Source organism: Chiroxiphia lanceolata, chromosome 8 (genome assembly GCF_009829145.1).
Source record: "Chiroxiphia lanceolata isolate bChiLan1 chromosome 8, bChiLan1.pri, whole genome shotgun sequence".
Taxonomy (NCBI): domain Eukaryota; kingdom Metazoa; phylum Chordata; class Aves; order Passeriformes; family Pipridae; genus Chiroxiphia; species Chiroxiphia lanceolata.
Window position 1 is genome coordinate 16,011,355 of NC_045644.1, and position 25,848 is coordinate 16,037,202.

Sequence of the window (25,848 nt, forward strand, 5' to 3'; positions counted from 1 at the left end):
ATAGAAACCCAAAAGCTGGGCTGGCCCGTTAAACAACATTGATGGCATCATCTCAGGGACACTGGACCAGAATGCCTGCAGCACACGCTTAGCTAAGTTATGGGCCATTCCATTTCATTTTGCTGATACATGTATATCAGGGGCAGTGTGTGCTCCCATAGCTTTTGCACTGCGTGCCAGTCATACATACAGCACATGAAGTGCTTTGGTTATGAACTGGGGCACAGCTGACCAAGAGGAGAGAATTGCCAGGGAATTAAACTGTCTGCTGTAGTCCACCAGCAAGGGAGAGATGCAAAATTGCAAGCAGAAATAATAGATCATGCTCTAGCCAGTGGAAAAGAGGTGACAAATGAGGCATGGGATGTTATGCAGAGTGTGTAGGTTCCAGAGGATGAAAGTCATCACTGATTTGTAACTTCTAACCTCAGAGGATAACCATATCATAGTCAAATCCCACTGCTTTGAAGGTCAGTGGTGAGGTTTTTATCAGCCTGACATTTGTTGTTGACTTTTCTTTTAAGTTCTCATTTCATTTTAGTAATAAAGGAATGAGGACATGAAGGCTATGTGTAAAAAATTCCCACTGGCTTTTCATAAAATACTTGAATCAAAAGAGACTTCAATTTTTCAGGAATACAAGTAACATTATAAAGGTCTTATGCACATCACACATCCAATCAACTTCTGAAAACAATCATGGAATTCTAAGATAGGGCTTATTTTGAGGTGTTCAAAAACATAAAAGAAGCATATAAAAAAACCTTACACTAGAGTGCAAATTTTTGTGTACATTTCTTCTCTTTCTCACTTCACATGGTTTACAGTTCACTTCCAAAGAAATGAAGTTAATTTTTACTGGTTCTAGAAAAGAGAATATTTCTAGAGAAGTGAAGCATTCTGAGGGAAAACAGGAAGCTTCTATTTCCACTGTTCAGTTTATTGTCTCGCGAATGCAAGTTTGCCCAATGCAGTGCATAGGAAAACAAAAGCAAGGGGAAATCCCACTAAAACCATAATTACAACACTCATTATCCAGCCAAATAGTAGTTTATCCTGCCTTATACTATCTGATAAAACATCAGTGTTCTTAAATGTATGTTATGTAAATCATTTATATTGGACACTAAGGTAGACATTTTGCAATGAAAGTCTTGTTGCAAATGAAGTTTATTCCCCACATTGCTTCAAAGTATATTGATCATTTGCGATATGTCATTCCCATCACAATGGGATCACAAGAAATCATGGTATAACAACGCTAGACCAAACAGACAGAATGTCAGCAGCGTCAAACTGGCAAATACATCATTTAACCAGAGATCAAGAGAGAAAATCTGAAGGTCAGAAATGTAATATTTATAATGCTGTCAGTAGATGGATGCATACCAAACACCTCATATCTAGACCCCTAAAAAGCTTATCAGAGGAATGTTTACAACACACAAAAGCAGTGTGAATGGGATATCCTCCATTAGTTTCCAAAATGCATGGATACTGAGCCCAATATTTCCTAGTATGTTCCCTAGAAACAGAAAAAAATCTTGAGATATATTTTAATGGTACCAACAGAAGCAGCAGTCAACTACTACCCTCATTGCCACTAATTCCCACAAACTCCCCTCAGCATTTTTCCAATAGGCAACACATATTTCCTTGGAAATAAAACAACATGATTAGGATGGCTTCTGGCTTTGGAATAGAGAAGAGAATAAACTAAAACAACTCTGTATTGTCAGTGATTCATACAAGGTACTTGGGCACTGTGTAAAGAAAATACCTGTGAGAACATTCACAGTTTTTCTTGAGTATCTCTGTGATAACTGGAGATGCTAAAGCTATAAGGAAAAGGTTGGCAACAGCAGAAGTTAGTTCACAAGAAAAATGGAAGAAGAATTAACATAAGCACACTAAACAGACTTTATTCAATATATAACAATAGAACGTTCCTCCACATCTGGTGTGGAGAAGAATCTATCACTGACTGTTTATTCCTTTCATACCTTTCCTGTAATCATAACACCATTTTACCTAGATCTAATTTCACTTAACAGCATGGTGATAAAGATGCTCAATGACATTACCATTACCTAATTGATAAACAAAACCAAACTAACAAAAAGGATCTAGAACAAAAGGCTATGAAATTAAGTTTTGTGATTCAAATGAGAAAAATTCAAAAGCACTTTTCGCCCTTTTCTTCTTGATGGTTCTTTCCAATTTATTATCATAAACATAATATCTCTTTGACATCTCCCCAAACACATTCAGAATTTAAAAAAAAAAATGAAACAAAACCAGTAGATCTCTCAGCTTTTACGGTCCTTTTCATTTATTGAGATTTTATCATATTTTCTGATGATTGTCAAATAAACTCTGTTCATTAAATTTTATCTATGTCAACAGTCTAAGGACAAAAGACATGCAAAAGACTTATGAGTCCAAAAACCTTGACAAACATTCTAGGGATGGGGCATCCATAACTTCTCTGAGCAACTGTTTCAGTGCCTCACCACCCTCACAGTAAAGAATTTCTTCCTAATATCTAATCTAAATCTACTCTGTTTCAGTTTAAAGCCATTATCCTTGTCCTATCACTACATGTCCTTGTAAGTTGTCCCTCTCCAGCCTTCTTGTAGGTCCCCTTTAGATACTGCAAGGCCACAATAAGGTCACCCCAGAGCCTTCTCTTCTCCAGACTGAACGACACCAACCCTCGGCCTGTCTTTATAGAAGAGGTGTTCCAGCCCTCTGATTGTCTTTCACAGCCTGTGCCCTTATGTTGAGGGCCCAAGAAGTGAGTGCAGCACTGCAGGAGGGGTCTCACAAGACCAGAGGGGCAGAATCTCCTCCCTTGATCCGCTGGCCACTCTACTTTGGATGCAGCCCAGGACACAGTTGGCTTTCTGGGCTGCAAGCGCACATTGCTGAGTCACATTATGCTTCTCATCCACCAGGGATACTCTGAATCCATTCTCCTCCCAGCCTGTATTTGTGCTTGGAATTGCCACAGCCCAGATGCACGACCTTGGCCTTCGTGAGGTTGGCACAGGCTCACTTCTCAAGCCTGTCGATGTCCCTCTGGACAGCACCCCTTCTCCTCAGTGTGTCAACTACACCACAGCTGGAAAGAAATACCTCTTCAAAACAGAAGGAACTCTGTTTTCCATCACATACCTTACATTTCCTTTTAACAGTGCATCCCAACAACAAATACTTCAGTTATAACTCCAAAGTCCATTGTGACTGAAGCTTTTCTGGTTCAAGCGACTATCAATTCAGTGAACTCCAGTATTACTAGTTCGCTGTGGAAATCAAAAAAACTGTTGTTTGGTAGCTGGGTGTACTGAAATATCAGAGGCTCTTCCAAAGCTTACAAGGACTGTAAGGAGCACAGTGGAAATATGGGGCAAATGGGGAATGGAGATGTACCTCTCTGCCTATACCTCAGAGAAATGAGTGGTATCCATAACACTTGCAATAAACGCACATCTTTGTGTATTTTTATTTAAATTTAGCCTTCTTTAGGAGGTCATACTGAGGCAGATTTTCTAGCAACATCATTTAGAATTTTCTCTTACTACAATTAGCTGGAGTTGGCCAAGTTCATTGCAGTGACAGACAACTCTGGACCCGGAAAGCAGATGTAGCAAAAACAGCCACCACTCTGGGTTTTAATCTAAACTTCATGGCACGCTTCAACACCAACAGGGTCAACTTTTGCTGAGATCTTCCCCTGTAAAATACCGTGCAATGATGCCCACTGGGAGTTGAGGTATTATTTTGACATTTTTCCATTTATCTCTAGAGTCATGTGTATGGTGAAATGCTTTCTAGACATACCAATATTCAAGCCTCAAAAAAAAATCAATAGTGGTTGAACAAGAACTCATTAGACTAACAAAATACAACAAAAGAATAAAAAAAAAATTAAAGCAAGCATCGGCCACAGCATTTCAAATTTAAACTGCCTAGGAATTTATTTAAATAAGGCAAGACACTGAAATAAGACTGGTTTTCTGTTTTTAAATTTACTCACTAGGTTTTAATGCATATAGATGTTGCCAGATTGAAATCTGTTCATACACATTTTTCTATATTTTATCAGAAGAGTCAACACAGATGAATTTCAAAGGAGAGGTTCTTTAAAGAAACTACATGAAGTCTAAGTGCAAACTATACAAGTCAGCATATGAATCTAGAGGAATAGACAGCAAGCTTTACCAAGGTGTTCAAAAGAATAAAAATCAAAAAAGTGGTTTAGTTAAACAGCAAAGAATACTGAGCACTTGCAAAGAATATCACAACCAAGCACTACAGCATCAATTCCAGCCTTCAAAAAAAATCAAAGAGAATTTCTAATGAACAATGTCACTTCTGTAGCAGGTTGTGTTTTTATTATTGTTATATTTTATTGTACTAGTTAAAACCATGAATTTTTGAAAAGATAAAGAAAACTAGGTGCAAAATCCAGGTTGCAAACAAACACCTAGGAAAATAAGTACATTTGTAATGCATGATTATTTTGGCAAAGCTCTCTAGAATAAAGGCTAAATCTGTTGCTAGCTTCAAAGAGGAGGTCAAACTAACAATGAAAAGCTGCATAAAAAGATTTCAGAAAGCTGAATGATAACACAAAGAGCAATTTTCCTTAAGACAATGGATTGTGTTATGTATCCAGCCTCTGTGACAAAACATGCAAACAAAACACCTTAGCACATTTGGCAATAGTTGAAATTCAGTTGAAACTACATGTTCCAGGAATGGGTTGAAGAATGAGTGAAATAAACAGGGCATATTTATGCAGCAAAATGGATATAGTGGAAGTGATTTAAAGGTGATAGGTTTCAAATCAGCCTTGATGTAGCAATGGTGCTAAACATTCTCAGCAAGCTTTCAGGTGTCTGGGGTTTTTGTGGTTTTTGTTCCCTCCTATTTGAGACTTCTTTGGATCTGGGTCTTTTGTGATCACAAGGAAGAAATGCTTTTTAGTGTTACTGTTTAGAGCTACCTATTACTTCAATTAAGTATCCAAATTGATGTTATTCATTCTTTATCATGAACAATTAATTATTATTCAGTAACATAGGTTCCAGAATCCTCCAACAATTTTTATGTTGATTTGTAATATAACTGCTCAGATAATTTCTACATATTATTGCTCTGTATTACAACTTATAACAGTGCACAAGAACAATGAGTACAACATGCAACTAGTAGAATTGAAAAGACACTGTTAATTAAAAAAAAAACAAAAAACCACGAAACACACCAACCAAACAACACTGCCACCACCACCACTCCCCACATACTAGAACCAGAAGAACAGACATGTAAAAACCTCACATGCTCATTTTATAACACAAAAGTTTTCATAACTTTTGGACAAACATTGATATATTAAGGCTTCCTAAAATTGTCTCTGCTACAGTACATGCTCTCATAGAAACAGGGATGGAGGAAAACACTAGGACAGAAAACAAGGAGATTTGCAAAGATCCATGAAGCATTTAGGCAGGCATAGTTCCCTCTGGCCTCTGAAAAACTCCTTAATTGTCCTATTAAAGTCATAAAAAATAATCTAGGTCAGTTACAAAGGGAACCCAAGACTCTTGAACTGCATTTTCATACCTCATAACTGGCTGGCATAGTAGGAGGGAAAAAACCCAGTAGTACCTGTTGCCACTGTTGGAGTATGTTGTCATATGGAAAGAGACACAACTCTATAAAAAGAAATTATTTAGAATACTTTCTTGTTGCATGACTTTTAGAATTTCAACAAGCCCTTTCAAAAAACAACAAATGATGAAAACCAAAAAGCAATCTAATAATAAAGGCACACATCAGAATGCAATTAAGCTAAACCACCCGAAGTACACAATTACTTTCTGCAGGAACATTTGATTAAGAAACTCTTGCCCTTATTACTCATCTGTGACACCATTGGAAAAGCCTGTGACACTTCCTTCATCCACAAGTTCATCCAAAGTACACTCAAGTCACTGACTTCTGAAATATTAGTAAGAAAAAACCCAGGAGGTATTTCCATATCCACACCTTAACAGGAAAAAATAATAAATAAATATGAGAGAAAAACTGAAGCATTTAAATAATTTTCACAGAAGTAGTTGTGGCCAGATGTTTAATTTTGATAGCAGCCACAGCAGGATCAGAATATTTATTACTGATATTAAAGTGAATTAGAAGTTTAAGTAAGAATGGCATAATGAAATTATCAACACATATTATGTAAAGAACCAGTCAAAGAATTATCCCCAAACTCTCAGCGCTATGAGGTCAGCACATACTGTAGGTCAGTAAAATGTCAGTAGCTAAACAAAAGCAGACATCCACCCTTTAAGATGAGGGGAGAAGGAGGACAGAACAGTCAGCCCAACTTCAATTCTCACAAACGATGGGCCTCAATGTACTGACTTGTCAGGAACAAACTGTGTCAAACTTGCCTCATTCCTTCCTCAATATCACAGCTGACTAGATAATGGGCACAAAGTACATATCACTGAGGCTTTCAATGAGTACATATCACTGAGGCTTTCCATATACAAATCATCACATACAAACTAGAGAAATGGGATTAAAACACTATGTTTTAAGTCCTCATTTGACTCACATTGAGAAGATATCTGTGAATCACTTCCAAACTCAATGGGTATTTTAAGTAGAGTCCCACAGGAGTTTGTTCTGGACTTAATTACATTCAATATTTTGTATATAACAGATGCTGCATAACAAGCATACTCAAGTACATCAAGATAGCACTGAGATAGAAGCAGTTTCCAAGGGATAAAGAACAGTATACTGGGACCAACTCGAACATCTCATTTTTCAGTTAAGACTGAACCAATTTGAAGAGTGAAAAGACTAAACAACAGTTTACCCAAGCACTACTTATGAACAAACACTAACGAAACAGGGTTTGCTTCTTCAGAAACAAGAGGATGTGGTGGTTGAGCCCATCTGGTGCTTAGACTGTAAGTATCCTTACAAAGAGGCCCTTTCTCTCGCTCCCTCCAGCAGTATAGCACAAAACTTATTACAGTTCTTTCTCCTGCTGCTCCACTCAAGGAGGTGATGAACCTGATGCTTCCGCAAGAACTAAGTTGGAAAAATGGGTTAGCAAACTGATTAACAAGACTGACCCAATTTCCACTAGTTGTATTTGATCCTGCCTCTCTGCTGAAGTCCTGCCAAGATCTCCCAAGGTTCCTTTCACACACTATGATTTCTGTTGATTATGTTGCTATTTTTATCTCCTGGTAAGTGAAACAAACAAACAAAAAAAGACAAAACCAATTAGCAAAATTCTTATCAAACTTCTAGACAGCTGTAAGCGAAACTTCATTTTCCAACATTCCTTGTAGACTTACTCAGACTCAGAATATTTCAGCTTTTTTACTTTAAGAACATTTTTCTCCCACCCACTATGAATGCCAAGCCTGCCAATCACACTAACAACAACAAAATACATATGGGACAGTTTAAGGAGGAAGAGCAGACATGAGAAACTGCTTCTTTAACTTACTTAGAATCAACTCCAATGTGTGCCTGGGAGAAGAAAAATGAGTATGTGGTAAGTCATGTTACTTTCATTATTTTTGTATAAAACAGGAAAAAACAAACAGTTTTGTTTTTTATGAACAATAAATTTTAACAATAGTTCATATTTTATATAGAGTAAGATTTCATTGAGCTATTTTCCTCAAGTATATTTTCCTGAGAGCAGTATTCTAGTGTTACATACAGTAAAACAAATTGTTTGCAGCAAATATGGGTTTTTGCAAAGCAGAACTTGACTTTGAAAGTTTGGAACTAAGTTTAACACATTTAGTTCTTATGTTCATGAAAATTTAGGTATCAAAATTAAAAATTACTTATATTTAGTAAGAAATGCCAGTGGTATGATCTAGGAACCCGCTTTTATACTGCTCTTTAACTATCTCTATGAAATCACAAATTGAGAACCCACTTCACAAAAAGCCTGTAAAAACTTGCCTGTTACCTGGCTTGCACATTTCAGACTCTAGGAAACAAACTTATTGAAATATACACTGCAATGGTGTGTTAACTCTGCTTTATATACAGGTTATATATGAGAATTAAGTTCTGTTTAGAGGTCAGATTACCTGATGTATAAAATGCACACATGAAGAGACCCATGAAATTTGGTAGTTCTGAAGTATTAGATGTCTTTTTTGATTAGGGAAAAAAAAAATCTTAATATAGAAAATCAAATTGCTACCTTCTTTGGAGGAGAGAAATTTCAAAGAGTACAGATTAAAAGTGTTAGTATTTCCAGTAAGATACAAGTTTGAAATAACAGATTACACTCTACACATGTACCGAAACACATTTTTAAGTCTACCAGTGTCCATGCCAGAACAAGAGGCTCCAGGGAATATTTGGTAGTAAGTGAACTTGACCTGCCCAAGGCTAGTGCTGTTTCACACTCAAGTATCTACAATTTGCTTCAAAGCTTTATATAAGCACCCGTATGTTTGGAAAGAAACAGTGTCTGTAGCCTCTCTTTATCTGGGGCGCTCTGGAAGCCTCAGTATTCTGTTCAAGGATTCCCCCTCTGCAGTCCTCACAGCCAATATGTGTTCAAGTGCATGTATTTCTTTGAATTGCCATGAAAGGGGATACACTACCTAGAGTAACTAGAAGTATTTGAGTACTAAGTAGAATTGGTAACCTAAGATGGGGTTCTCCAGCCAGCAATTCTCGAAATAATCCTCTTTAGAGTAGTTGAAAGCAAGTGGAAGCACATGATAATATTCTCCATTTCTGTTGCACACACTTGAAGAAAGAAAACTACAGTATTGATCAAGCCAAAGACAATATCATCATCAAGAGACAAGGTGCAGGATCCCACATGAGCATCCCCATGTCCCTGTTTTGTTGTTGTTGTTCTCTTTTTACTGTTGTCATTATCTTTAATCGGATTAAAACACAAATGGAAAAATATTTTTTGCAAGCTACAGTCCCTTTGGCTCAACCACCTATGCTACAGCCCCTTTGGAAACACAAAAATAAATATAACCTTCCCAAATAGATCTCCGTCTCAGTGGAGAGAGGTGAACTGCATAAACACTGGTTTCTTGAGAATACTCTCCCAAGAATCTAGAATACAAATTAAATTAATGTCAACATAGGCAATGACAGAAGAATTAACCAGAAGATAGTGTTGGGGGAGAACAGTCAGAGAGAAACCAGGTGCAAGAAGGAGGCCTGGGCACGGCAATGTGGGTGAGCTGGCAGGGCAGAGCCTCAGCTCACACTGCAGGCTACCAGGCAGTGTAGGAACACGACAGCGGAGGGCAGCAGGCAGCCAGGAGCAGCTCCTCACGTGTCAGGATTTCTGGAAACCCTCATGGGCTCATAGGCAATGTAAGAAGAGGGGAAGGTACGGCTGGCAGCATGCACTGAATTGCAAAATTCTTAAAGCACTATTTTTTATTTGCCTTTGAGACATTCTGAACTAGAACTGGCTTACACCTACTCAGTAACCAAACCCTGTACTGCATAAATAACAGCATTGCTGCGCTTCACGTTATTCATGTTTCACACCTGATGGCATCTGTTATTTTGTTGTTTCCCATAAGCAGCCATTAAACCTGTAAACTCACACATCTCCCATCTGGCTGCTTCCCACCTCCACACACAACTGACAAAATCACTCCTGCATGCAAGCTAGATAAGCAAAATTTCTTAAGGAATACATGCACCTCTCTTCTGGTGCTGCACACAGTGGAAGACAGTATTGATGCCTACTGTCATCCAGGGAGATGGTGTACCCTTGGAAAAACTCACAGCCAACACTATGAAATATTAAACAGTACAAAACACTATGAAATTCAACATAATTTTTTTATAATATACCAGCCAGGCACATGGAGATTATTCTGAGGAGGCCAAATTTAAGCTGCAAGGGCTTCTATCTCATTTCTGAAACTCCAGGAATTGAGTTTTGCCAGATTCACTGTTCTGCAAAATCACAAGATAGCAAAAAGAGTATTCACTGTCAACAACTGATCTGTCAGTCACTCTAACAGTAAAAATACATTCAGAGAAATCTGAAGGAGAGCAGATGAGACATTTCAACTTATCTGAAATCCATTTTAATCATTGAACATGTGCCCCTAGTCCATTTTGCACTGGGAAATAAAACAGGAAGAGTAATTGGAAAGCAGAATATAACATTCCGTGGTCTCTGGCCTTTTATGGAAGCTTTCATATTTGTCCTCTTGTGGTGACTCAGAATTGCTGAGCAAAATAATCTGGCTTTGTTTCAACAGCTGCAGCTGCATCTTGGCAATTTTATTGCCCATTTTATAGAGCAATGGCTCTCAAACATTTCCCCCCTTATATTAGAATATGAACCCTAAGCCCTTCTCCAATTTAAAAAATTCATATCCTGTTTTCTCCAACTGGAAGTGTATTCTGTGTTTGTATGAGAGGTGAAAAGGAAGAGAAGGACTGAGTGGGGCAGGAATGCAGCTCAGAGGAGATGTCTGGACAGGGGTGGAAAAGGACCAGAAGTTCCCATCCTGAGCCTTAATGGCACTGCTCCCTTGACTCCACCCGAGCCTCAACCTCCACTAAAAACATCTGTCTTACTCCTTCTGCAACCCAGGAGAAATTCCTGGCTGTGCCTGCCCAGTTCGTTTACCTCCTTGAACAGCGGTCACGGCTCCAAATTTGGGAATCATGGGTGTAACATATAGGCAGTATAAGAAGAAACCACACCCAGACCAGTAAGTCCTCAAATTCAAAACAGCTGGAGACTGAGATAAGATTGTGGAAGTTTTATATGCTTGCCCTCTTTCTATACAGTTTCCTAGGCAGCTCACTTCTGACCACAGTCAGAAAAGAAGATGCTGGGCTGGGTGAGTTTATGGCTTGACTCAGTACAAGCATTTTATATCAGCCCCACCTTTTGAAAAGATAATGTAGCACTGGAATGAATTGACTGACAATTTGTTCTTTAGAATAATGACAAGGGGGGAAAAAAAACAAAAACAAACCCAAGAAAACACCAAAATCTTTAGATCATACATCATCTTAGAATAACTTAGTGATTTATCTAAGTCCAAATGTATGATGTCCAAACTTGGCAAAAGATGAGATTATATGATATGACAATCTGGAAGTGAAAGTTCTGCTATTGAGCTATTTTTTTCTATCTAAACACCACAGCACAATATGTCAAAACCCACAAGCAAGTCAAATGCAATCTGAAGGCAGAACCAAGCAGCTGAGTCAAGGAGTTCAAGGTAGGCAACTGACAGCTATCACTAATTCTTTTTGCAATAGATATGAAAAATAGTTTTCATATTTAAACCCCTAAGATGCTGATGATAAATGTTTTATATACTGATTTCAGCAAAACTTAACTGATTTCAGTAATGACAGACATGTGCATATATTGATATAATAACTTATAGTTTCCTTATACTGGAGTTACTTACACAAGAACATTGGTATTTCCTAAATCACTCTTTGTGGGCGTTCACTTTAAGTGAGCAAACAGGAAAAAAGTTGCAAAAAGGACTTCCTCCTAGGATTTCTACATCAGTTCAGTAAAAACCAATAAAGTAACAGTTCAGTAAAAACCAATAAAGTAACAGTTCAGTGTTACTCATATAGATTAAGTCTTTCTCCCTGGATAGAAGCATGGGCACAAAACTGCCATCTCAAGACGAATTTCAGAACTGGACAACTTTTCAAGTTGCAGATCTCCTAAGACAGGTACTGAATGTATATGTAACACTTTAGACAGCTCAGTCTACATTCAGCTAGCAGAAACTCTTACTGGATTACCTTTGAAAACCAGATATATTAACCTAAATCTAGCACAAATATTCACTAGGACTGAAAATAGGTTAGTCACCAATTGCCACCCCCGAGAACTTATTAATATTACTTAGTTTTTTTGGACTTTCCTGTTTTCTATAGAAATCTAATTCATGGTAGAAGCTGCTAGGTAAGATCTCCTACATGACAAATCATACAAAAAAATGTTTGCTTACAGGGATATTTCTTATAAGAGAAAAGGTATTTCATGCCTAAATTTATTTCCTGATGGGAAGAAATAACCATTTCACAGAAAATAGGTCTAGGTTTTATATTTGAATATCACTTTGAAATTTACAGTCTTTCAATAAGAATTTACTGTTAATCTTTTCTTCTCAATGCATATATATCCACAATAGTTGCTAGATGTTGCTTAAGTTTAAAGTACTTGAGCTTTTTTCAGTTTTTGAATCATTCCTTTATTGGCTTGTACATTACTTAGTTCTACAGGGTCCTTTCTGGTATATGTAAAATAACCTGAATTGCACAAAGTATTCCAAGCTTATTTTTAGACATCTTTCACTACTTTAATAATCTCCTCCCAGATATATAAAATATATCCTCCATGATATAGTCCTTTTTTTATATCACATTTTTCCTTATAACTTACTGAATACTATGAAAAGTTTTAGACTTCTACCTTTAACTGATAAAGTCTATTCACTACAGGTCCAAATATAGTCTCGCTTTACATTCTTTTTGGTTTTAGGCAAGTTTCTATAATTTTTTATATAAGATTTTTTTGTCTTGTGTTTATCCTAATTCTAACTGCAGAAGCACCAAGCTTTTGCAGTACCTTCTTTACACTAGGAGTGAGAATTTATTGTTATTAAGGTTTCTCATCTTTTTCTATTGAAGGAGCATACAATTTTTGTCAAAGAAAATAATAGTGCCATGAAGTCTTTCCACAAGAGTTCCATTTGCAGCCATGCAAAAAGTAGCCATGCAAAGTTTGAGATGTTCATTTTGTATTATTATTTTTCCATTTTGCCTGCGTGCTCATTCCTGTACAATTAAAGAAAAAAAACCAACACAACAAAACTACAAACAGATTCCTAATGGAGATGTATCACAGGTGGAACATTGTCCCCACATTGAGAAAGCTAACCTGTTCTGTGGAATTAATTCATACCATAATGATAACTTATCAGCTAACCAGTGAACTTATTACTGGGAACAGCTACTCAGAGGATTAATTAGCTCAAAACCTTTCAGCTGAAAGGAAATCAGACTAATTTATAGAAGTTATAATGGTTTTAAAGTTCTGCAATTCTACAGTAGAATACAAGACAGAAAGTTTATAACAATTGTTCAACAACCCAGAGGCTTTCAGGGAAATTCCAGGCACGCCATAACTATGGGCTTCATACTTGTTAAGAGAGAATCTTCCAACTTCATAAAAAGCTGTTAATGCCTATGCTTACACTCTCATCACTGATTAAAGCAGCTAAATAATCCAATTACTGTAGGATAGCCCAGATTCAGTGCTTGGCCATTCTACACTGGAAGCAGCAGCCATTTGCTTGCGGCTATTGTGTACGGAGCTGTCAGCTACCACTGCCAGCGCTCCAGAGAGCCTCAGCACCACGTGCTACCATCATGTCTGTAGTCAGACAACACACTGGAGGCTGTGCTGGATCTCCCCACCCTGAGACGGGCTGTACATATGCAAGAAGCCTAAAATAACACTGTTAAGGTTACAGAAACAAGCACTGAAACGTGCCAGAACTGGGATTACCTCTATAACCTGAATTTCTCACCTTTGACATACATACCACAATAGCCTGTAATTGCTTCTTCACATATTATCTTTTCCATTCACAAACACCTGCCTCTGGTAGTGCAGAAAAACCAGTAGGTTTATGCACTAGTCTCAGTCATTACAGAAATTGTAAGGTGCACAAGGCCAGGGCTTGGCAAAAAAGAGAGAATGAATACATAGTAATGTAGTAATGTTGATTTAATTCTGCCTTGAAATACCAGATTCTGTCACTGCTCCAGCTCAATATTTTTACCTGAAGACATGCAAGTCACTCAGAAAAAACATGATATTGCCCAAGGGCTTGACCTGTGGCAGTGAAAGGTAAGAGCTGCAACCACAGTGGCAGCTCCTCTCAGAAGGTAAAATGGCAAAATACCAAATATACAAATATACCTGTATATCTCATAGATCTAAACAGTTGTAGTTAGGCATCCAAAAACACTGGATGCTGTACAAGGTTTTTTTCTTCATGCACCTCAACTTCCCTTACTAATGGAGTTTTCATCTCATAGGGTGGTCTCAGAAAAAGCAGTTATTAGTCTTTCTGAAGCACTTGGACAATAAAGAGTGCTGTAGAACAGCTCAAATTAAAAAAAAAAATCATTCTGAGTTCAGAGAAAACTTTGAGTGCTTCACTACAGGTATGCAAGATAGCAGACAAGCACTGAACAGAACATAATATATCAAACAGCAGTTCAGGAAAGTAACATCAGCTTTTATGTGCTGTGACTGAGGCTGGGTTCTCTAGAAGAGGTATACTGATGCTGCTACCATAATATATATGTAAAATGGGTATGTACGTATGTACAGTGCAATTTTAGCATTTTCTTAACTTTGAAAATCTTAATTAGATAGATATCTGTGTGTCATAAGTACAGAAGTTATTAACTAGCCATTCTGCAAAGTGTTTTCAGTCTCATAAAAGGCATTTTGTATAAAATCAATAACTTGATACTAAATAATAAGTAACCATATTGATTTTTCTTTTGGATGTACTTCCCCGTTACCTTGTATCTATGCTACAATTGCAACAACCCTGTGATATTCCAAGTTGTGTTCAGGGTTTGCCTACTTGGCCTCCATTTGCCATGTAGTCTGGTCCTCTCCTCAATACTGATCTTAACATTTTTGTAAGGGAAGTTAACGTATTTGTAACAAAATGAAAGATTCCATAGTCATCACGAAACATCAGTAGCAAGACATCCACTTATCTGATGAGCTAACCATGTAAAGGGAACAAATTTTCCCTTACACAAAAGTTAGATGCTTGGTGAATAGCATAAGACAAGGCTTAAAAGCAGCTTGTCAGAGCTAGTAACTACAAACAGATGGGCAAAAGCCGAGAGCAGAAAGCAGGTATAGCTTTGATTCTTTCTCTCTGCACCAAAATCAGTGCAACTGATGGCAAATTAACACAATTCACAACCTCTCATTGGTCCAACACCCACAGCAACCCTCTCAGTTGAATTGTGATCTATTCCGTATTGCAATCAAGCAGCACTCTCCCAGTCATAGTATAAAAAAAATTATAAACTCAGGCATATCAGCTAGTAGGCCAAAAACCAGTCTGAATGCATGTCCTTTCCTGAAATTTCCATATCAAAAAGTAGATAAAATACACTTTGAATGTTTAAGCATGATCAGTTTTAAGTGGTCTAGAAATAAAGAATTATCTTGGAAAAGCCACATAAATATGAGAAGAATTTATTTTCACTAATATTTCTCTGTTACTGTTGGAGTTGGTCATTACTGCTACAGACATTTACAGCTAAGCATTACAAATAGTAAAACTCGTTTCAAGAGTGGTATGTTCCTAAATAAAAAATTTCTAATTTTTTTGCTATTTTCCATGTATAAGAACGTAATTTCTTTGAAAAGCCAGATTAAACCATCTGTTATATACATCTGTAATATACAACTGAGATTTTTTAGGACATCTTCAGTCCTGCTCCATTCTTTACTGATTTTTAATAAAGGAAATCTGACATGTCCACTTTTTTTTTCAAATTATTATCTAGTGATAGTGCTATTTAGAGACGTAACATTTCTGGACATTCCTGTTTCATTTCAATTTATAGTCAGTACCAACTTTCTTAAAAAACACCACCACCACAACCGTGTTACAGAAAAGAAATCCTTTTTCTGAACCTGAATTCAGAATGCCCATTATCATGGCATCCAAATATCTGGTGCTGAAGCCAAGCAGCCACCAGTGCATACAAAGGTTGTTAAACAGGCCTATGGCATGATGACATGGCTACTAATGAACTTTTGTGTCAAAATACTTTTTAACCCATGTCTAATTCTGGCCTCCTCTTATCCCATAGCAATTGAAGTTCCACAGTGTATTTCTGCTGGGATCCTTGCTCCGTTTATATTACATTTGCTGCTTCATAATTTCATCTCATCTCCTCCATTCACTGTTTTACCAGCCCTTATCTGCTGTAATCTTTCTTCCTAAGAAAGAGGTAGTACCCTGTCTTCTCTCATATGAAAGTCACTGCCAAAGCATTATAGTTATTCCATCCAATATTTTTCTTCTGATTATCCTTGTCCACTAGTATGACTATTTCCACAACCCTGAGTATTTGAGTATGGAAATATTAATTAGTTTGTTTACAAATGGCAAGTTTCATACTATTGTAATAATTCTATCGTATTCTCACCTCAGCTTGGAATGCCTGAATCTGCTGTGGTTGTAGAAAAACTGCGCGTGAATGGATCTCATTTCTTGGTAAGCAAATATTCTGTAAGAGCTATCATTAAACCACATCTCAACATGAGGATTGTATTCCTGACAGTGCCAGGAAATAGTTTGAAATTTTCCTTCTGTATGCACACTTCATCAGTTGCTCTGGTTTTGCTTTTTAGTGGATTGGTTTACACCTCTGACTCAAGGAATCCCCCTACACAAAAGAAATCCCAGCCAGCCCTTCCCCTGCTCCAGAGAAAGGGCAGATATATGGTATCAGCCACTAGCACACAGGTGTGTCAGGGAACATTTCATGAAACACAACTTGGAGGAGGTTGGCAGCTTTTTTAATAATATACATGTTTTAAAGCCACTGTTTATGTAAAAGTTTTATGAAAAAACTTGCATTATTAAGAACATTTTTACCAGTACAGAATTCCACATAAATTTTACAATAAAAGTTTAGAGATATCGGAAAAAATGCCTGAAAAAATCTGGTAACTTTCTTTCTTGACCTATGTAGAATTTTTTTGCATAACAGTGTGTTTAATTGATTGCAATTCATTAGAAGACATGAATAGAATAACTCCTTGAACTGCAGCAATTCCACTACCACTAATTTCAGCTATTGAAGTAAAAGTTCCTTAAGATCTATTTTAAAGGTAAAATTGTTGTTATGTTGTATTTATGCAATGCAGAGATACTATGTTTACTTGGCAATTCATTGCTCAACAAAGTTGTTTCCTGGGTGCATGAGGAGTTTTACCTCCTGTTTATGCTAACAAGGGCTTCAGTCCTGCGAAGTAATTCATTAGACCACAGGTACATGCATGGCCACAGTAAAACTGGGTTTTACTAACAATTCATACAAGCACAGTAGGGCTAACAAAGCTGTAAAATACTGATTCCTGTCCCATTCATCCATTCTAAACTGAATCACTGAAGGTGCTGTAGTCTCCATTGCTGGATGAGAGGCACCTAAGGGTGGTTGAGTTGTCTTCTTGTGCCTGCTGCAAATAAAGCTGTACAGCAGCAGTGGACAAGGATCTGAGAAGTAATTTCAGATGTTACTGGTAACCTATTTAAAACACAAGTGAAAAAAGCAAGGAGAACAATGGATGATCTTTGGTGACAGTGTGCAATACCAAAAGCAGTATGAATAAAAGTGAAAGCATTTGCTAGTATGTTCTCCAAACTATGTAGGCTCTTCAACATGTCTTTAAAGTTTATTTTGCACTGCAGAAAACATGACATTATACATGTGATACGATGAGCAACATCCATTTTTTATGTCATTATAGAGAAAATGAGACAGGTCTCACACACTGTCAGAAACCTTACTACAAATTTCACTGAATTGTTCAGTAGCATTGTCAACATGATAAATCAGTATGCTTGAAACAGAATTATTTATGACAATACTAAAAAAAATTATTCAAGAATCTATATTTTGCTATCATTAATAGCATTATTTGAGTAACTCTAAGATACTGTTCTATGTACAAGCTAATATGTATGCTAACTTGTAACTAATGAAAGCAACAGCCAAGGTTTTTATTCCAAGTTCCTAGCCAAATACACGAGAAATCTATATTATGCTAGGAATTAAACATTCCTTCTCTGTTACAAGTTGTGGTTTAGAAATCACACACTTAGTAGATCCACCTTAATATATGATGGAGTAACCAGATGGCTAAGGTACACCTTTCCACTCAGAAAATCTGAGTCTCTGTCTACGTCACAGTGTGATTCCTTAACTGGATTTACTGGTTTGTGTAGAGGTGTCCAGAACTCCAAAATTCAAAAAATCCTCATGCTGTTATTTTGTTGATTTATTGCCTTTTGCAAGTACCCGAGGTTTGGCACTTCAGTTTATCATTCAGTTATAAGATTTCCTTCTACTGCTGTCTGCGAAGTCTAAACAGAAGCTCAATATCACCTTCAGACATTGAGCTCAGAGTCCCTAGAGAAAAGCTGGCTATCTATTGCTAGACAGCAGTGCACAAAAAAAACCCTCAAACAAACAAAGACCCATAAAACAAAACACTTGAGCAAGCCTGACACCATCTACAAAATAGGAGTGGCAAGTTTACCTTCACATATTAATAATTTTTAAAAAGCAAATCCACTATCTGCATGTGCATAGAGACACCGCGAACACACGTAGATCTCTTGATACATGTGCAACGTTTCTATATTTCTACCCAATGTTAGATTCATATTTAGATACAGATCTGTTTGGCTATGAGATCTGTTAGGAATCAGCAGACAGAAATTCCTTCTAGCCTGATAAAGAAGAAAGCAACTCTGTGGTATCTGCCATAAGAACACAGTGAACTTTCCCCCACCACACATTCAGAGAGGCACAAGTTACTGTTTTACCTTTCCACAGGCTGAAAAACTGTCTTCCATCATGGGTGTTGCCGCAGAAGGCACGCCAGAGTGCCTCTAAAGGCTGGCAGGACATCCCAAGGGGAGACATCCTGGCACCTACCAGCAGCTCTTCACAATGCTCAGACAAACTCTTCTCAATGTAAAACTCCTCCAGCCTGCCCCAAACCTCCACTATGGAAATAACACATGAAGCATATGCAGCACAGGTATTTTGTACCAGTGAGATATGTCAAAATCCAGAGGCAGTGCCCTTTGGGGCAGGTGGCATGCTGGCCCACTGGTGCACAGCACTGGAAGGAACTTTTCCTGGAAAGAAACACATGCAGTCTGTCTGCTGCACTTTAACCATGGGATATAAACACCCAGTAGATGTGCCCCTGCTTCCTGTGTGGTTTCAGCAAGGACACTCATCTTTTTAATCTTTCCAAAGAGGAATGTTGTCAAATGCTGGGGAAATGCTGCAGAAAGAATTATTCTTAAAGCCTACCACTGAGCTAATGAAAAACTTCTTAAGAGGCCATCCTGCATATGTCCTTTGTGTAAAATACAAACGACATTGTATTTGAAAGTGAATCAGATGAACTTATCAACACTAAGGTCTTTTTGAAGTTTAGAGTGTTCGAAGTCAAGTCATTCAGACATTATAGCCACAAAATCTGTGGTAAGTCAGCCACAACACCTTAAATTGATTTGACTGCTTTCAGAATAGAAATAATCAACATTTATATGGTCATTTCTTTGAATATTTCTTGTCTTTGAGTGGCTAAAAGACAATCACTTTTATAAACATATTGAGTATCAAACTGAACTTTTATAGGAAACGAAATTACATGCATTTTATAAAAATTTAGAAGTAATAGCTCTTCCTTTACACTTCTGTAGAATCTAAAAACACAGAAGGGTGGTATATTAGATCAGAATTGTACCATGCAGTTTCGTTTTTCATCAATAGTACCATACTTGTGATAGTTACTCAATATGCAGATCACATCTGAGTGATGCTAATCTAGTCCTAATGTGCAAATCAGCATTTAGCCACAGCTGCATTGCACAGAGCATATTATATTCTCTCTTGCTTTTTAATGTCTGAACTTGCTACTGTACTCCTGCTTTTCAGTTCCCTATAAGAGCAGGTTGCTTGTTTGATGTTTTTTTTCAAATTCTGTTTTGAATTCCCAGTGACAGATTGAAAAAGATACAAAAAGTAGTGAAGTCTTACTCGAACTTCAGAACTGAAAAAAGGCAGACTTTCTTATTGGATTTGTATATAGAAATTTACTAGAAGAAACCTCAAACATAGCAAAATGGTCAGACATTGATTCTAAACAGCTTTCATGTATTTCTCCTCTTTCTTGCTACTTCAAAATGCATTTTGAATTGCATGGCTGGAATAGGAATGCCTTGGAGAAAACCAGACCCATGTTATTCACCAATACTCTGCTGGGGATTTTTGAATAACATTTAGAGAACAGAAATTGTGTCTTCCTGTGGGAGATTCCTGACTCCCTGTCAGGGCAAAACACTGCCAGAGCTCACCAGGTTCAACTCACTGAACCTGTCCCTTGACATCCATTTTTGTCAGCATTGCTACTGAAAAAAAGCAACTATTGTCTCACTTGGATGCTCATTTCCATCCCTGCAATGCAGAAGCAGCAGACAGGAAAGGACAGATACCACATCTGCTTTCTCCAGTGACCACAGCAACTATACACACCACACCTGGAGTTCTTCTGCTGCTATTTGAAAGCTGCAGAGTCCCCACACCACCTTCCCCAGTTTCAGCTGAAAGTGGTAATTTCACAGTACAGGGTCAGGGAATAGGTGGAAGGACAGATTAAAACTAGTTTGGGCTGCCTGGATATCTGTTAGCAAAAAAGCTAACCAACATCAGGTTCTGTTCAACTTGATCTGACATCCACTCCGTACACTTAGTTTTACAAATAAAATTCAGACCATCAATGCCTTGAGTTTCCAGAGGAGGGTAGAGAGGAATCTTTTCTAGGTCTTACATAAACAACAGAAATTAGAGACTTACTGAGTACATCTTTATAACCTAATTCTCCTGGGAAGGAGACAAAAAACTCCTGCAGTGTTTTCCCTGGGTATCAAGCAAGCATAGAAAGCTTGCATACAGGGAAGGTCAGAGAAATATGGTGCAAGTTGTAGGTACTGCTGAGTCCTACTCTTAGATTGACTGTTCATAGCTTAATGCCACAAGTTCCTAGTAAGGCTTTAATAGTATACTGCTTATCTCAGAAAGCCATAAAATAAGCTTTTTACGATCACAGAAAACCTTAATATTAATGTTTTGAGGTATGTTGTGGTATGGTATGTTGTGTGAGTGGAAGTCATGTAGGCATTATTTGTCCCACCTTTGGCAAGTGCACAAGGTCACCATAGCAAAAAACTAATAATTGTTCACCACAGAAAAGTGATGCTACAAAAATACACATTTTCAGCTGCAAAATACGACTAAGTCATATAGCTGTATTAATTTAATTGCATTCTTGCACAATTTCTATTCCTCTGACATCGCTTTCTCCTATTCACATTTATCTACCATTTGACACACACCCCCTCACCTTTCCCCAATGCATTTTGTAAGGGCTGAGCCCCTCTTTGCCCCCTCCCCTTTATATCTCCTTGCCTTAGGTGCCTTCCAACATCTAGTGCTTTATTTCTGTTCTTCTTTTAGCCAGGCTCTTCTTTCCCTTTGCTCCTTAATTAGGTTCTATTGGTCATGGACAGAAACTGCTTCTGCTGATATTTCTCATGGATTCACAGTCCTACAGGCTTTCTTTATTTCCATTCTTCTCAGATGTAGAGGTTTCCTGTCAGAGGCAGCAGAGGTAGCCTCAGATACGAAAAATACTTTTTCAGAAACACCTTAATTTCCAGGTATTTCTACAGGCTCTTTCCAAATGAAGAACCTGGATAATGGTAGGAGCTGGGCACCTTAAGAGCTTGATCTCTTTTATGCAAAGACAAGTGATCTCGACACCTACCCCTATAGCAAGTGCTTCACAGACTTTGAAAACACGGTTAAAATAAAGCTGTTTAAAATGAAAGTTTTTCAGGGCAGGTAGAAACCGAAAATAGTTTCTCCTCCAGGGAGATGGATGCAAAGCATTAAAACAGAAGGCAGAAAATGTAACAGAGCTGAGAAGTGCAGGCTTTGCCCCCGAGCAGTTCTTGCAGAGCGATGCAGTGGGGGGCTGAGGAAAGGGACAGGTAATAACTGCTCCCTAAGTGGCCCTGAACATTATTGGCTGCCAAGTACAGAAGGCTTCAGTTCTGTTTCTAACCAAAGAGGAAACTTTCTGAAAGCAGAATTAGTTGCTTAACAGTCATTTCAAGAAGAGGAAAATGATAAGAACATACCTTAGAAAGGAGGTAAATGTTATTTAGCATATAAAGTAACAAAAAGCAAATAGTGACCTCAAAGAGACCAGGGCTAAAAGAGAGATATTTTACAGCTTAGCGCCTCTGCTGCTTATCAATCATCTTCAATTAAGTAGTAAGGCACAATGGCATTACATATTCATGTATCATCAACAAAGCATAAGGCAACTGTAAAGTAAAAGCAAAATTTGCATATTTATCCTTATTCTTCAAAAAATCCAGAAAAGATAAATATGAAGATAGGTTACTGAATGTAGATATAATTTCTGAAATCTAGGGCACCGTTATCTGGTGCACAACAACACAAATGATTTTAGCTATTAATTTATTAGTTAAAAATATATAAATATTATAAAGAAAACACTCAGAAGAAATTATTAGACTAAGATACAAAGTCATTATCACCAGATTCCCATAAACATTAGCTTGGAAACTAAATTTTTATCCAATCATTTTGAATTATTTTTCTGCCAAGCATTTTCAAATATCTCAAAAGCAATTTAATAAAACTACTTTATGTCATAATCTAGACATGTAATCCTCCAGTCAGAAATCTTGAGTCAGTGCAAAAGTATTTATTGCAGGAGTGGTCCCTTATTTTTTTCTGTAACAGAAGAGCATGTCTATTCATATTCAAATTTTGCTGCCAGAAATTATTTGAACCTTTTTGTTTTGTTTTGTTTTATGCAGTAGCTGTGAAAGATGGGAAGTGCTCATCTGCTGTGCAGTCTTTAAGCTCCAGCACACAACAATCCAATCAAATTCTAAATGTCATGTTAGTCATAATTACATTAAATATGGATTAAAGAACTATCTTTTGACACAGAATTCTTTCTTCTTAAAGTTTACTGATAATTTTAAATGTTATTAAGTTCTGTGTACCTTTCAAGTTCAAGAAACATGCAAAAGAATGGAGAAGTTGTGGAAATTTTTAAGATGTTGTGTCATAGTTTCTTTCTAACACAGACTTTATAAGCCCTTAGCTGAAAAGTAGGAAAACTCCACAGTCTCAGGCTTTGTAATTTTTAATTTCCTTCTTTTTCTACTTTGTCTAAATATCCTATTTATATAAGTGCACCCCTCTTTTAAGATAATTGTGATTTGAAGAATCTTCATTTTGGTTGCTTTTGTATTCTTTCCTTCACAAAAACTCAGAAGCTTTTACAATGCATGTAAGTTGCAACTTCACAACACTAACACCCAAAATTATTAGTAATGTTTAAAAATCCAGCCAGAAACTATAATCATTCTCCCATTGTTAAATACCAGCTGCTAACCATTTCAGAAATCTTCTAGCATCCCTAATCAGAAATTTTGTCCTTACGCTTTCACATTATCTGTTTCCAATACAAAGCTATAAACTCCTAATTCTCCACTCTTTATTTTATCCTTAAAGAGGCAGGTGAATATGGGAAACTAAAATGCCAAGTACAATTTATCACACTTTATTTTCTCTACAAGATTGATCCTACAAAAAAAAGGGCAGAAAAATAATCAGTAGCATATTGTAAGTATCATAAGGATTATTTAATTTAGTTATTATAAAAGTTTCAGTGAGCAAGTCCAACAAGAAGTCTGCAAAAATATCTCAGAAAATAGTAGGTTTTCTCTTCTCCCAGTACGTACTTATTAAAATTAGTTTTATATATATAAGCACATGTAAGGGTGGACCAAGTTTGTCACTACATACTGATAACTGCAGCTCCAGCAATGTAAAGCTACCAGGCAACTATAGACAGCTTTCTCCATGTTTGACTAAATGCAGGCACACAGCAGTTGGAAAGCATTAACCAACTGTGGCTCAAAGAAGCATTTGAGGAAGTTATACTTCATGCTTTTGTATTGACAGAGAACCACACTGAGGCAGTCAGTGAGAATTTCCGAGAGATACAGATTTAGACAAGGCCACGTTTGTAAGATGGGTACTGTACCTTCCTGGCAGAGTGGAAGAAAAAGTTTGGGAACACAGGTTTTGCAGGAGCACTTGGCTTTTAAAAATTAAAATAATGATTTCAAAGAATGAGAAAGAACTAAACTATTTGTTGGGAACACTAATAAATTTGCAAGTAGCATCTCCTCTTGTAAATACTGTTTCCCATGAACCCCAAATTTTTTCTTTTTTTTTTTTTTAAGAACAAAAAGAAATACTGGAAATTTAGTAATCATGTTACAGAAATGCCTTACTGACTAGACTAAACTTATACCTCTATTGTTCCTTAAATATTGTTCCTTAAATCATGAAAATTGAAAGAAGAGGAAAATAAATTTGAAGTAGATGAAATTAAAGCCAGGAGTTCCCAAGGGTAACACACTTGCATGGATTTACCCATCTTATTGGTGAGAGGGACCATAGAGCTCTTAACTTGAAAGGTATTTCTGAAGATTTCTGAGAAAAAACATTTTTCTGCAGAAAAGTCTAAAGTCACCTGAATATTACCAATTCTCATGAGAAAGCATGAGCAAGGTTAAAATCAATGTTGCAGAGGAGTTTTTCAAAGAAAAGGATGACTCTTAGGGCTTTGTTGGTTTGGAAAGGTGAATGTATACAATTCCACTGAAAACATGAAAATCCTGTGAGAACCAAACAACGTAGCAGGGAGAAGGGGCTCCTTGGGAATAGGCTGGGGAGAGCCTGAAGTTTTAAGTTGTTTATTTCTACTGGGTTCAGAAAGGAAGGACTTCATCAACTTTCTATGTAAAAACAGGATTGCATTAAATATAGCTGGCTGCAGGGTAAGTTTCTATTCCATACATAGGGAAACTGGAAAGGCCCCAAATATTAACATGCTACTTGAGGCAGTGAGTGATGGTAGTACCAAAATGAGCTAAGTTTCCAAGGAGATACACTTCAAGCTGCTGTCAGACAAAGAACTAACTGGAGTCCTAATTGGAGAAATGAAAGATGCTAGAAATAATTGTTTAAAAAAAATTAAAGCAACTGTAATTTAAAAAAAAAAAAAAAGGCAGAGAAAGGAGTATCCTTTTTTTTGAGACAACTTCTAGCAGTATCTGTCTGGATACAGCTACTACAAAGCTCCTAAATGTAAAGTGACACGAACTAAAGCAAAACAAGTACACTGTTACTCCCACCAGGACATCCACCGGGATGTTATGTGAGGATGATTATGCCAGGACAGTTCTGTTGGTAAATTTTTCACACAGACACGCTTGTAGCTTAAGAACTGGATACAACCCACAATAGCCTGAGCACATTTTGCTAATGCTGACTGAGCTGTTACGGCTGTATGAAAATCCATAAAGTCTACAATGCAAATTTATAGAAATTAGAAACATTGAGGCAGAAAGACCGAGTTATCAAGTGTCAGGGGGTTTCCCTTAGTAAAATGAAGCCATCTTGTTTTCTTTTACAGGCTGACATCTGCTCTGAATAAGCATGATGCTAAGGGGAAGAAAATAAAAAGGCAAACATGAAAGGAACACCAAACTTGTAGATTGCTACAAATGTAATAACTGCTAAATTTCAGTGCAATATTGTCTTTAATTTAAAATGATCGGCAGATGGCTTGCACAACCTGTCAGTTATCAGCACACTGCTAAGAGCAAAGAAAGCTTCCAGCCATTCCTAGCATGGCTCAGAGGACACTATTAAATATTTATTAACCTTTCCATATCTAAAAACTCATGGAATTTACTCACATTAAAAAATAAAACCAAAACACATACAAATGCAATTGCAGAGATCTTTCATTAATGAGTTTTCCCA

At 37.1% G+C, this 25,848-nt stretch overlaps 1 protein-coding gene across 3 annotated transcripts in view; it reads left to right on the top strand.

Annotated features, from left to right (window-relative positions):
• The first annotated feature begins 7,543 nt into the window (after positions 1-7,543).
• Positions 7,544-25,848, top strand: part of BLNK (B cell linker) — a 102,137-nt gene continuing 83,832 nt past the window's right edge. For 2 of the 3 annotated variants that reach the window (XM_032694421.1, XM_032694423.1), the window contains exons 1-2: positions 11,673-11,769; positions 16,308-16,370. In XM_032694421.1, coding sequence (XP_032550312.1) covers positions 11,695-11,769; positions 16,308-16,370 — 138 coding nt within the window. In that variant the 5' untranslated portion in view covers positions 11,673-11,694. Of the gene's footprint in view, positions 7,592-11,672; positions 11,770-16,307; positions 16,371-25,848 lie in introns of those variants that run through there. The other variant, XM_032694422.1, reaches the window with a different exon arrangement.